Source organism: Salvelinus alpinus, chromosome 10 (genome assembly GCF_045679555.1).
Source record: "Salvelinus alpinus chromosome 10, SLU_Salpinus.1, whole genome shotgun sequence".
NCBI lineage: Eukaryota > Metazoa > Chordata > Actinopteri > Salmoniformes > Salmonidae > Salvelinus > Salvelinus alpinus.
In genome coordinates, this window is record NC_092095.1 from 8870883 (window position 1) to 8885160 (window position 14278).

General features: G+C 46.4%; 1 protein-coding gene across 4 annotated transcripts in view; it reads left to right on the forward strand.

Moving 5' to 3' along the window:
- LOC139531480 (nuclear receptor coactivator 2-like) overlaps positions 1-14278 on the forward strand; it is a 192283-nt gene that overhangs the window by 97790 nt on the left and 80215 nt on the right. For all 4 annotated transcript variants that reach the window (XM_071327957.1, XM_071327959.1, XM_071327960.1 and 1 more), the window contains one exon: positions 3833-3936. In XM_071327957.1, the coding sequence (XP_071184058.1) occupies positions 3833-3936 (104 nt within the window). The remainder of the gene's footprint in view (positions 1-3832; positions 3937-14278) is intronic.

Here is a 14278-nt window from a genome sequence, read left to right on the forward strand (position 1 = left end):
CCCTGTATATAGCCTCCACATTGACTCTGTACCGGTACCCCCTGTATATAGCCTCCACATTGACTCTGTACCGTAACACCCTGTATATAGCCTCCACATTGACTCTGTACCAGTACCCCCTGTATATAGCCTCCACATTGACTCTGTACTGGTACCCCCTGTATATAGCCTCCACATTGACTCTGTACCGGTACCCCCTGTATATAGCCTCCACATTGACTCTGTACCGTAACACCCTGTATATAGCCTCCACATTGACTCTGTACCGGTACCCCCTGTATATAGCCTCCACATTGACTCTGTACCGTAACACCCTGTATATAGCCTCCACATTGACTCTGTACCAGTACCCCCTGTATATAGACTCCACATTGACTCTGTACTGGTACCCCCTGTATATAGCCTCCACATTGACTCTGTACCGGTACCCCCTGTATATAGCCTCCACATTGACTCTGTACCGTAACACCCTGTATATAGCCTCCATATTGACTCTGTACCGGTACACCCTGTATATAGCCTCCACATTGACTCTGTACCGTAACACCCTGTATATAGCCTCCACATTGACTCTGTACCGGTACCCCCTGTATATAGCCTCCACATTGACTCTGTACCGTAACACCCTGTATATAGCCTCCACATTGACTCTGTACCAGTACCCCCTGTATATAGCCTCCATATTGACTCTGTACCGGTACACCCTGTATATAGCCTCCACATTGACTCTGTACCGGTACCCCCTGTATATAGCCTCCACATTGACTCTGTACCGTAACATCCTGTATATAGCCTCCACATTGACTCTGTACCGGTACCCCCTGTATATAGTCTCCACATTGACTCTGTACCGTAACACCCTGTATATAGTCTCCACATTGACTCTGTACCATAACACCCTGTATATAGCCTCCACATTGACTCTGTACCAGTACCCCCTGTATATAGCCTCCACATTGACTCTGTACCAGTACCCCCTGTATATAGCCCCCACATTGACTCTGTACCGGTACCCCCTGTATATAGCCTCCACATTGACTCTGTACCGTAACACCCTGTATATAGCCTCCACATTGACTCGGTACTGGTACCCCCTGTATATAGTCTCCACATTGACTCTGTACCATAACACCCTGTATATAGCCTCCACATTGACTCTGTACCAGTACCCCCTGTATATAGCCTCCACATTGACTCTGTACCAGTACCCCCTGTATATAGCCCCCACATTGACTCTGTACCGGTACCCCCTGTATATAGCCTCCACATTGACTCTGTACCGTAACACCCTGTATATAGCCTCCACATTGACTCGGTACTGGTACCCCCTGTATATAGCCTCCACATTGACTCTGTACCGTAACCCCCTGTATATAGCCTCCACATTGACTCTGTACCAGTACCCTCCTGTATATAGCCTCCACATTGACGCTGTACCGTTACCCCCTGTATATAGCCTCCACATTGACTCAGTACCGTAACACCCTGTATATAGCCTCCACATTGCCTCTGTACCGGTACCCCCTGTGTATAGCCCCCACATTGACTCTGTACCGGTACCTCCTGTATATGGCCTCCACATTGACTCTGTACCAGTACCCCCTGTATATAGCCTCCACATTGACTCTGTACCAGTACCCCTGTATATAGCCTCCACATTTACTCTGTACCGTAACACCCTGTATATAGCCTCCACGTTGACTCTGTACCGTTACCCCTGTATATAGCCTCCACATTGACTCTGTACCGGTACACCCTGTATATAGCCTCCACATTGACTCTGTACCAGTACCCCTGTATTTAGCCTCCACATTGACTCTGTACCAGTACCCCTGTATATAGCCTCCACATTGACTCTGTACCGGTACACCCTGTATATAGCCTGAACATGGACTCTGTACCGTAACACCCTGTATATAGCCTCCACATTGACTCTGTACCGGTACCCCCTGTATATAGCCTCCACATTGACTCTGTACCAGTACCCCCTGTATATAGCCCCCACATTGACTCTGTACCGGTACCCCCTGTATATAGCCTCCACATTGACTCTGTACCGGTACCCCCTGTATATAGCCTCCACATTGACTCTGTACCAGTACCCTCCTGTATATAGCCTCCACATTGACTCTGTACCGTAACACCCTGTATATAGCCTCCACATTGACTCTGTACCGGTACCCCCTGTATATAGCCTCCACATTGACTCTGTACCAGTACCCTCCTGTATATATCCTCCACATTGACTCTGTACCGTTACCCCCTGTATATAGCCTCCACCTTGACTCTGTACCAGTACCCCCTGTATATAGCCTCCACATTGACTCGGTACCGGTAACCCCTGTATATAGCCTCCACATTGACTCTGTACCGGTACCCCCCTGTATATAGCCTGCACATTGACTCTGTACCAGTACCCTCCTGTATATAGCCTCCACATTGACTCTGTACCGTTACCCCCTGTATATAGCCTCCACATTGACTCTGTACCGGTACCCCCTGTATATAGCCTCCACATTGACTCTGTACCGGTACCCCTGTATATAGCCTCCACATTGACTCTGTACCGGTACCCCCTGTATATAGCCTTCACATTAACTCTGTACCGGTACCCCCTGTATATTGCCTCGCTACTGTTATTTTACTGCTGCTCTTTAATTATTTGTTGTTTTTATTTAAACGTTTTACTTAACCAACAATGCAGTTTTAAGAAAAATAAATGTTAAGGGCTTGTAAGTAAGCATTTCACTGTAAGGTCAATACCTGTGACATACAATTTGATTTGATTATGCCAGTACAGTGGTATGGTCTCACTGATTTAATATTGTCAGTACAGTGGTATGGTCTCACTGATTTAATACTGTCCATACAGTGGTATGGTCTTACTGATTTAATACTGTCAGTACAGTGGTATGGTCTCACTGATTTAATACTGCCGGTACAGTGGTATGGTCTCTCTGCTCTAATGATACCAGTACAGTGGTATGGTCTTACTGATCTAATACCTCCAGTGCAGTGGTATGGTCTCACTGATCTAATATGGTCAGTACAGTGGTATGGTCTTACTGCTCTAATACTGCCAGTACAGTGGTATGGTCATTGTAACCCAAAAGAAACTCCACTCTGAACTTTGTTGCAGCATCACTAAAAGGCACCCTATTTCCTACATAGTGCACTACTTTTGACCAGCGCCCTATGGATTTCCCTATGGGCCCTGGTCAAATGTAGTGCACTACCCTATGTGTCCTGGTCAAAAGTAGTGCACTACCCTATGGGCCCTGGTCAAATGTAGTGCACTACCCTATGGGCCCTGGTCAAATGTAGTGCACTACCCTATGGGCCCTGGTCAAATGTAGTGCACTACCCTATGGGCCCTGGTCAAATGTAGTGCACTACCCTATGGGCCCTGGTCAAATGTAGTGCACTACCCTATGGGCCCTGGTCAAATGTAGTGCACTATATAGGGAATAGGGTGGTATTTAGGGCCCTGGTCAAAAGTAGTGCACTACCATATGGGCCCTGGTCAAATGTAGTGCACTACCCTATTCAAATACCCGAGCTGACAAAGTGAAAAATCTGTCTGTGCCCTTGACCAGGGCACTTAACCGTAGTTTCCTCCAGTGGCTCCGTAATACTATCTCTGACCCTGTAAAACAACACATTTCACTGCACCTATCTGGTGTGTGACAATGTTAAAAAAAAAAATAATAATAATAATAATGGTGCCATTTGACTCCTCCTGTTTACGTGTCTGTTGATGAAGCGGTGACTTCCTCATGTTAGGTAAAAAGGGAAAGACAATAAGACATCTGATTGGTTGTTTTTCCCACAGAGAAAGCAGCCGCGGCAAATGAGGAGGAGGTACAGAAAGCGGATGTTTCGTCGACGGGCCAATCCGTCATCGACAAGGATGCTCTCGGACCAATGATGCTGGAGGTGAGTGATGTCGCTACTGTTGGGCTAATTAGCCTTATCCAGGCAGTCCATGCTAGCCAATGGCAGAACAGCACAGCTGCTTTTACATGTACTTTTCTACCCCTCACAAGTATCTAGCTAGCTAACAAGGTACCGTGTTCTACTGAGCTATAGAGTATCTAGCTAGCTAACAAGGTACCGTGTTCTACTGAGCTATAGAGTATCTAGCTAGCTAACAAGGTACCGTGTTCTACTGAGCTATAGAGTATCTAGCTAGCTAACAAGGTACCGTGTTCTACTGAGCTATAGAGTATCTAGCTAGCTAACAAGGTACCGTGTTCTACTGAGCTATAGAGTATCTAGCTAGCTAACAAGGTACCGTGTTCTACTGAGCTATAGAGTATCTAGCTAGCTAACAAGGTACCGTGTTCTACTGAGCTACAGAGGATCTAGCTAGCTAACAAGGTACCGTGTTCTACTGAGCTATAGAGTATCTAGCTAGCTAACAAGGTGTCGTGTTCTACTGGGGTACAGAGTATCTAGCTAGCTAACAAGGTACCGTGTTCTACTGAGCTATAGAGTATCTAGCTAGCTAACAAGGTGTCGTGTTCTACTGGGGTACAGAGTATCTAGCTAGCTAACAAGGTGTCATGTTCTACCGGGGTACAGAGGATCTGGTCAGCTAACAAGGTACCGTGTTCTACTGAGCTACAGAGTATCTAGCTAGCTAACAAGGTACCGTGTTCTACTGAGCTATAGAGTATCTAGCTAGCTAACAAGGTACCGTGTTCTACTGAGCTATAGAGTATCTAGCTAGCTAACAAGGTACCGTGTTCTACTGAGCTACAGAGTATCTAGCTAGCTAACAAGGTACCGTGTTCTACTGAGCTACAGAGTATCTAGCTAGCTAACAAGGTACCGTGTTCTACTGAGCTACAGAGTATCTAGCTAGCTAACAAGGTACCGTGTTCTACTGAGCTACAGAGTATCTAGCTAGCTAACAAGGTACCGTGTTCTACTGAGCTACAGAGTATCTAGCTAGCTAACAAGGTACCGTGTTCTACTGAGCTATAGAGTATCTAGCTAGCTAACAAGGTACCGTGTTCTACTGAGCTATAGAGTATCTAGCTAGCTAACAAGGTACCGTGTTCTACTGAGCTATAGAGTATCTAGCTAGCTAACAAGGTACCGTGTTCTACTGAGCTATAGAGTATCTAGCTAGCTAACAAGGTACCGTGTTCTACTGAGCTATAGAGTATCTAGCTAGCTAACAAGGTACCGTGTTCTACTGAGCTATAGAGTATCTAGCTAGCTAACAAGGTACCGTGTTCTACTGAGCTATAGAGTATCTAGCTAGCTAACAAGGTACCGTGTTCTACTGAGCTATAGAGTATCTAGCTAGCTAACAAGGTACCGTGTTCTACTGAGCTATAGAGTATCTAGCTAGCTAACAAGGTACCGTGTTCTACTGAGCTATAGAGTATCTAGCTAGCTAACAAGGTACCGTGTTCTACTGGGGTACAGAGTATCTAGCTAGCTAACAAGGTACCGTGTTCTACTGAGCTATAGAGTATCTAGCTAGCTAACAAGGTGTCGTGTTCTACTGGGGTACAGAGTATCTAGCTAGCTAACAAGGTGTCATGTTCTACCGGGGTACAGAGGATCTGGTCAGCTAACAAGGTACCGTGTTCTACTGAGCTACAGAGTATCTAGCTAGCTAACAAGGTGTCGTGTTCTACTGAGCTACAGAGGATCTAGCTAGCTAACAAGGTGTCGTGTTCTACAGAGGATCTAGCTAGCTAACAAAGTGCCGTGTTCTACAGAGGATCTAGCTAGCTAACAAGGTACCGTGTTCTACTGAGCTACAGAGGATCTAGCTAGCTAACAAGGTACCGTGTTCTACAGAGGATCTAGCTAGCTAACAAGGTGCCATGTTCTACTGAGCTACAGAAGATCTAGCTAGCTAACAAGGTGCCATGTTCTACAGAGGATCTAGCTAGCTAACAAGGTGCCATGTTCTACTGAGCTACAGAAGATCTAGCTTGCTAACAAGGTGCCGTGCTCTACCAACTGGGGTACAGAGGATCTAGCTAGCTAACAAGGTGCCATGTTCTACTGAGCTACAGAAGATCTAGCTTGCTAACAAGGTGCCGTGCTCTACCAACTGGGGTACAGAGAATCTAGATAGACGGAGATTTGCTTTGTTAGCTATGTATTTGGTTAATTACAGTGCTTTGCAAAAGTATTCACCCCCCTAGGCATTTTTCCTATTTTAATGCATTACAACCTGCAATTTAAATGGATTTTTATTTGGATTTCATGTAATGGACATACACAAAATAGTCCAAATTGGTGAAGTGAAATGAACAAAATAACTTGTCTCAAAAGAAATTACATAATTTTAAACAGAAAAGTGGTGGGGGCATATGTATTCACCCCCTTTGCTATGAAGCCCCTAAATAAGATCTGGTGCAACCAATTACCTTCAGAAGTCACATAATTAGTTAGATTGCACACAGGTGGACTTTATTTAAGTGTCACATGATCTGTCACATGATCTCAGTATATATACACCTGTTCTGAAAGGCACCAGAGTCTGCAACACCACTAAGCAAAGGGCACCACCAAGCAAGCGGCACTATGAAGACCAAGGAGCTCTCCAAACAGGTCAGGGACAAAGTTGTGGAGAAGAACAGATCAGGGTTGGGTTATAAAAAAATATCAGAAACTTTGAACATCCAACGGAGCATCATTTAAATCCATTATTTCAAATTGGAAAGAATATGGCACCACAACAAACTTGCCAAGAGAGGGCCGCCCACCAAAACTCACGGACCAGGCAAGGAGGGCATTAATCCGAGAGGCAACAAAGAGACCAAAGATAATCCTGAAGGAGCTGCAAAGCTCCACAGCGGAGATTGGAGTTTCTGTCCATAGGACCACTTTAAGCCATACACTCCACAGAGCTGGGCTTTGCGGAAGAGTGGCCAGAAAAAGCCATTGCTTAACGAAAAAAAAGCACATTTGGTGTTCGCCAAAAGGCATGTGGGAGACTCCCCAAACATATGGAAGAAGGTACTCTGGTCAGATGAGATTAAAATTGAGCGTTTTGGCCATAAAGGAAAACGCTATGTCTGGCGCAAACACAACACATCCCATCACCCCAAGAACACCATCCCTACAGTGAAGCATGGTGGTGGCAGCATGCTGTAGGGATGTTTTTCATCGCAGGGACTGGGAAACTGGTCAGAATTTAAGGAATGATGGATGGCACTAAATACAGGGAAATTCTTGAGGGAAACCTGTTTGTCTTCCAGAGATTTGAGCCTGGAACGGAGGTTCACCTTCCAGCAGGACAATGACCCTAAGCATACTGCTAAAGCAACACTCGAGTGGTTTAAGGGGAAACATTTTAATGTCTTGGAATGGCCTAGTCAAAGCCCAAACCTCAATCCAATTGAGAATCTGTGGTATGATTTAAATATTGCTGTACGCCAGCAGAACCGAACCAACTTGAAGGAGCTGGAGCAGCTTTGCCTTGAAGAATGGGCAAAAATTCCAGTGGCTAGGTGTGCCAAGCTTATAGAGACATACCCCAAGAGACTTGCAGCTGTAATTGCTGCAAAAGGTGGCTCTACAAAGTATTGACATTGGGGGGTGAATAGTTATGCACGCTCAAGTTTTCATTTTTTTTAAATCTTAGTTCTTGTTTGTTTCACCATAAAACAATATTTTGCATCTTCAAAGTGGTAGGAATGTTGTGTAAATCAAATTATACAAACCTCCCAAAAATCCATTTTAATTCCAGGTTGTAAGGCAACAAAATAGGAAGAATGCCATGGAGGGTGAATACTTTCGCCAGCCACTGTAAGTGGAGGTGGTAGGCTTATAGCTCATCTATTCGTTTGCCCATCTATCACTGATCAGAAACATTTAACAGGCTATAATGTAGTCTAAATCACTGATCAGAAACATTTAACAGGTTATAATGTAGTCTAAATCACTGATCAGAAACGTTTAACAGGCTATAATGTAGTCTAAATCACTGATCAGAAACATTTAACAGGTTATAATGTAGTCTAAATCACTGATCAGAAACGTTTAACAGGCTATAATGTAGTCTAAATCACTGATCAGGAACATTTAGCAGGCTATAATGTAGTCTAAATCACTGATCAGAAACATTTAGCAGGCTATAATGTAGTCTAAATCACTGATCAGAAACATTTAGCAGGCTATAATGTAGTCTAAATCACTGATCAGAAACATTTAACAGGCTATAATGTAGTCTAAATCACTGATCAGAAACATTTAGCAGGCTATAATGTAGTCTAAATCAAGTGTAGGATTATTATTTGTCCTTGATTTCATATAGGCTGCTCTAAAAGCCTGCGGAGGTTGTGAAATATAAACACGAGACGCTCATTCTTTTGTTAATATAGATTGTTATTATTTTCTACCGGTATCATGACGAAGATCCTTTCTAAACTATACTCACAAGATATTATATTATTTAGAAAATACATATTATTATTTTTGTAATATTTCTTAGGACCTGCCTAAATGAATGAATAATATATTTCTTTGTGATGGTGTATATTTATATACATATATTATATTATATATATTACATTATTATATTATATATCATATATTTTAATGGATTTTATTCAAATAGATATCCACCCACATGGGTCCACGTCTACTTACACTCCATATTTCCGGCATGTGCACGGGAGATGTAAACAGTTTTTCTCGGCAAGAATGTGATTAAAAAATGGGACTGTATAAATTGAGTTCTTAAAACATTCTTTGATTTAAAAAAAAAAAAAAAAAAAGTTTTTTTTACGGCAAGACAGTGAATCCTATGTGAAAGAGGTAAGTCTGGGTTTAAACCACACTAAAGTCCTTGTTTGTCTGGTTACACTAGCCCACACTGCAACGAGAGCACAGCTTGAACCTGCAGATGGGTCAGAGTGCACCTGGGGGGTTTTCCTGCCCATGGCCTTTTGTCTACGGAGCGTGGGTTCGAGAGCCAACAGAGTCCCTACTCAGAGAGAGAGAGGGTGGGAATCGCTGGGCCCCTGTTCGTCCCTCCGTCTGCCGGATGCTGACAGATGGGGAAAGCGAGAGAAAGAGAGTGAGGGCGAGAGGAGGCTATATTTAGCATTGAGTTGCATGTGGATTCAGTGATGGCAGGTGGACCTCCAGAGCTATAAATATTACCCTGACAGTACACATCTCTCAGTGAACAGAGGAACGAGAGAGAGGGTGTAAGGGAGGGGAGGAGGCTGACTGATTCATCCGGCAGGCAGCGTGGCTGAATGATTCATCCTGCAGGCGGGCAGCGAGGCTGTGTGTGTTGCTTTGCCATTAGGCAGACGTCAGAGGCACTTCAGTAGCTAGCTGTATGTCCATCTGTCTGTCCACTGCGTGGGACTACAGGGCTGTTGCATAGCACAGGCCAGTGATTTACAGCCAGAGCAGGGTAGGAACAACCGGCTACTAGCCAGAACAGGGTAGGAACAACCTGTTATCAGCCAGAACAGAGCAGGGTAGGAACAACCTGCTATCAGCCAGAACAGAGCAGGGTAGGAACAACCTGCTATCAGCCAGAACAGAGCAGGGTAGGAACAACCTGCTATCAGCCAGAACAGGGTAGGAACAAACGGCTATCAGCCAGAACAGAGCAGGGTAGGAACAACCTGCTTTCAGCCAGAACAGAGCAGGGTAGGAACAACCTGCTATCAGCCAGAACAGAGCAGGGTAGCAACAACCGGCTATCAGCCAGAACAGAGCAGGGTAGGAACAACCTGCTATCAGCCAGAACAGAGCAGGGTAGGAACAACCTGCTATCAGCCAGAACAGAACAGGGTAGGAACAACCGGCTATCAGCCAGAACAGAGCAGGGTAGGAACAACCGGCTATCAACCAGAACAGAGCAGGGTAGCAACAACCTGCTATCAGCCAGAACAACAGAGCAGGGTAGCAACAACCTGCTATCAGCCAGAACAACAGAGCAGGGTAGCAACAACCTGCTATCAGCCAGAACAACAGAGCAGGGTAGGAACAACCTGTTATCAGCCAGAACAACAGAGCAGGGTAGCAACAACCTGTTATCAGCCAGAACAACAGAGCAGGGTAGCAGCAACCTGTTATCAGCCAGAACAACAGAGCAGGGTAGGAACAACCTGTTATCAGCCAGAACAACAGAGCAGGGTAGCAACAACCTGTTATCAGCCAGAACAACAGAGCAGGGTAGGAACAACCTGTTATCAGCCAGAACAACAGAGCAGGGTAGGAACAACCTGTTATCAGCCAGAACAACAGAGCAGGGTAGCAACAACCTGTTATCAGCCAGAACAGAGCAGGGTAGCAACAACCTGTTATCAGCCAGAACAGAACAGGGTAGGAACAACCTGCTATCAGCCAGAACAGAGCAGGGTGGCAACAACCTGTTATCAGCCAGAACAGAGCAGGGTAGGAACAACCTGCTATCAGCCAGAACAGAACAGGGTAGCAACAACCTGCTATCAGCCAGAACAGAACAGGGTAGCAACAACCTGTTATCAGCCAGAACAGAGCAGGGTAGAAACGACCGGCTATCAGCCAGAACAGGGTAGGGTAGGAACAACCTGCTATCAGCCAGAACAGAGCAGGGTAGCAACAACCTGTTATCAGCCAGAACAACAGAGCAGGGTAGCAACAACCTGTTATCAGCCAGAACAACAGAGCAGGGTAGCAGCAACCTGTTATCAGCCAGAACAACAGAGCAGGGTAGGAACAACCTGTTATCAGCCAGAACAACAGAGCAGGGTAGCAACAACCTGTTATCAGCCAGAACAACAGAGCAGGGTAGGAACAACCTGTTATCAGCCAGAACAACAGAGCAGGGTAGGAACAACCTGTTATCAGCCAGAACAACAGAGCAGGGTAGCAACAACCTGTTATCAGCCAGAACAGAGCAGGGTAGCAACAACCTGTTATCAGCCAGAACAGAACAGGGTAGGAACAACCTGCTATCAGCCAGAACAGAGCAGGGTAGCAACAACCTGTTATCAGCCAGAACAGAACAGGGTAGAACGACCGGCTATCAGCCAGAACAGGGTAGGGTAGGAACAACCTGCTATCAGCCAGAACAGAGCAGGGTAGCAACAACCGGCTATCAGCCAGAACAGAACAGGGTAGGAACAACCTGTTATCAGACTTTATTTTATTGTACATTGTGTAGAATGAAATCTCTTGATATGCATTTCGCTGTGTCCTGAACACACACTAAGTACATATCTGACTGGGACTGTACACAATATACAGTACAGAGAGGTCAGGGACTGTACACAATATACAGTACAGAGAGGTCAGGGACTGTACACAATATACAGTACAGAGAGGTTAGGGGCTGTACACAATATACAGTACAGAGAGGTTAGGGACTGTACACAATATACAGTACAGAGAGGTTAGGGACTGTACACAATATACAGTACAGAGGTTAGGGACTGTACACAATATACAGTACAGAGAGGTCAGGGACTGTACACAATATACAGTACAGAGAGGTTAGGGACTGTACACAATATACAGTACAGAGAGGTTAGGGACTGTACACAATATACAGTACAGAGAGGTTAGGGACTGTACACAATATACAGTACAGAGAGGTCAGGGACTGTACACAATATACAGTACAGAGAGGTCAGGGACTGTACACAATATACAGTACAGAGAGGTCAGGGACTGTCAGCCAGCCAGTCAGCCAGGTACAGTCAGCCAGTCAGCCATCCAGTCAGTCAGCCAGGTACAGCCAGCCAGCCAGCCAGGTACAGTCAGCCAGCCAGTTAGCCAGCCAGCCATGTACAGTCAGCCAGCCAGCCAGCCAGTCAGCCAGGTACAGTCAGCCAGCCAGCCAGCCAGGTACAGTCAGCCAGCCAGCCAGCCAGTCAGCCAGGTACAGTCAGCCAGCCACAGTCAGCCAGCCACAGTCAGCCAGCCAACCAACCAGCCAGGTACAGCCAGTCGGCCAGCCAGTCAGCCAGCCAGCCAGCCAGGTACAGTCAGCCAGCCAGCCAGCCACAGTCAGCCAGCCAACCACCAGCCAGGTACAGTCAGCCAGCCAGCCAGCCAAAGCCAAAGCCAACCACAGTCAGCCATCCAGCCAGCCAGTCAGCCAGCCAGCCAGCCAGTCAGCCAGGTACAGTCAGCCAGTCAGCCAGCCAGCCACAGTCAGCCAGTCAGCCAGGTACAGTCAGCCAGCCACAGTCAGCCAGCCAGCCAGTCAGTCAGGTACAGTGAGCCAGCCTCTCTATACTCTGCATTGTTACATAACACACTGTCATCTGACATAGGAGCGCTGTAGAAAGGGGGTCAGAGGCTGAACGAGAGAGTGTGTGTGTGTGTGTGTGTGTGTGTGTCTGCGTGTGCCTGTATATATGATGTGGTAACCTTTGTTCATGTTGCAGAGGAATCATGGCAGAGAGAGAGGCTGTGTTACATAAGCGAGGGAGGCTGGAGCTGAGGGCAGGACCACAGCCTCTTAGTTTGTTAGGACTGTTTGCCTTGTGTCAATCCTTTAGGCTAGATGTTTTATAGTTTTGTGCAGGTATTTGGATTTCCCTTTCAAAACTATTTATCCTTTTTTAACACCCATCACACTCAGGCCTATCTCCTCTATCACCCCATAAATCAAATCAACGTTTTTTTTGTCACGTGCGCCCGAATACAACAGGTGCAGTTTTTAAGTAAAAAAAATAGGTATTAGGTAAAGAAATCAAATTAAAAACCGGTGACAAATAACAGCAGCGAGGCTATATACAGGTACCGGGTACGCAGTCAGTGTACGGGTGCACCGGTTAGTCGGGATGGATGAGGTAGTATGTACATGTAGGATTAGTTAAAGTGACTATGCATGGATGATAAACAGAGAGTAGCAGCGGTGTAAAAGAGGGGTTGGGGGGGGTGGGACAATTCATAGTCCGGGTAGCCAATTGATTAGCTGTTCAGGAGTCTTATGGCTTGGGGGTAAAAGCTATTGAGAAGCCTTTTTGTCCGTGACTTGGCACTCCGGTACCGCTTGCCGTGCGGTAGCAGAGAGAACAGTCTATGACTGGGGTGGCTGGAGTCTTTGACTACCCTCTGTAGTGCCTTGTGGTCGGAGGCTGAACAGTTGCCGTACCAGGCAGTGATGCAACCAGTCAGGATGCTCTCGATGGTGCAGCTGTAGAACCTTTTGAGGATCTGAGGACCCATGCCAAATATTTTCAGTCTCCTGAGGGGGAATAGGTTTTGTCTTGCCCTCTTCACGACTGCCATGGTGTGCTTGGACCATGTTAGTTTGTTGGTGATGTGGACGCCAAGGAACTTGAAGCTCTCAACCTGCTCCACTGCAGCCCCGTCGATGAGAATGGGGACGTGCTCGGTCCTCCTTTTCCTGTAGTCCACAATCATCTCCTTTGTCTTGCTCACGTTGAGGGAGAGGTTGTTGTCCTGGCACTACACTGCCAGGTCTCTGACCTCCTCCCTATAGGCTGTCTCGTCGTTGTCAGTGATCAGGCCTAACACCGTTGTGTCGTCAGCAAACTTAATGATGGTGTTGGAGTCGTGCCTGGCCGTGCAGTCATGAGTGAACAGGGAGCACAGGAGGGGACTGAGCACGCACCCTTGAGGGACCCCATCTTGAGGATCAGCGTGGCGGATGTGTTGTTACCTACCCTTACCACCTGGGGGCGGCCCGTCAGGAAGTGCAGGATCCAGTTGCAGAGGGAGGTGTTTAGTCCCAGGGTCCTTAGCTTAGTGATGAGCTTTGAGGGTACTATGGTGTTGAACGCTGAGCTGTAGTCAATGAATAGCATTCTCACATAGATGTTCCTTTTGTCCAGGTGGGAAAGGGCAGTGTGGAGTGCAATAGAGATTGCATCATCTGTGGATCTGTTGGGGCGGTATGCAAATTAGAGTGGGTCTAGGGTTTCTGGGATAATGGTGTTGATGTGAGCCATGACCAGCCTTTCAAAGCACTTCATGGCTACAGACTTGAGCGCTACAGGTCGGTAGTCATTTAGGCAAGTTACCTTAGTGTTCTTGGGCACAGGGACTATGGTGTCAGCTTGAAACATGTTGGTATTACAGAATCAAGGCCATATCTCCTCTCTCAGCCCCATCAGACCATATCTCCTCTCTCAGCCCCATCAGACCATATCTCCTCTCTCAGCCACATCAGACCATATCTCCTCTCTCAGCCCCATCAGACCATATCTCCTCTCTCAGCCCCATCAGACCATATCTCCTCTCTCAGCCCCATCAGACCATATCTCCTCTCTCAGCCCCATCAGACCATATCTCCTCTCTCAGCCCCATCAGACCATATCTC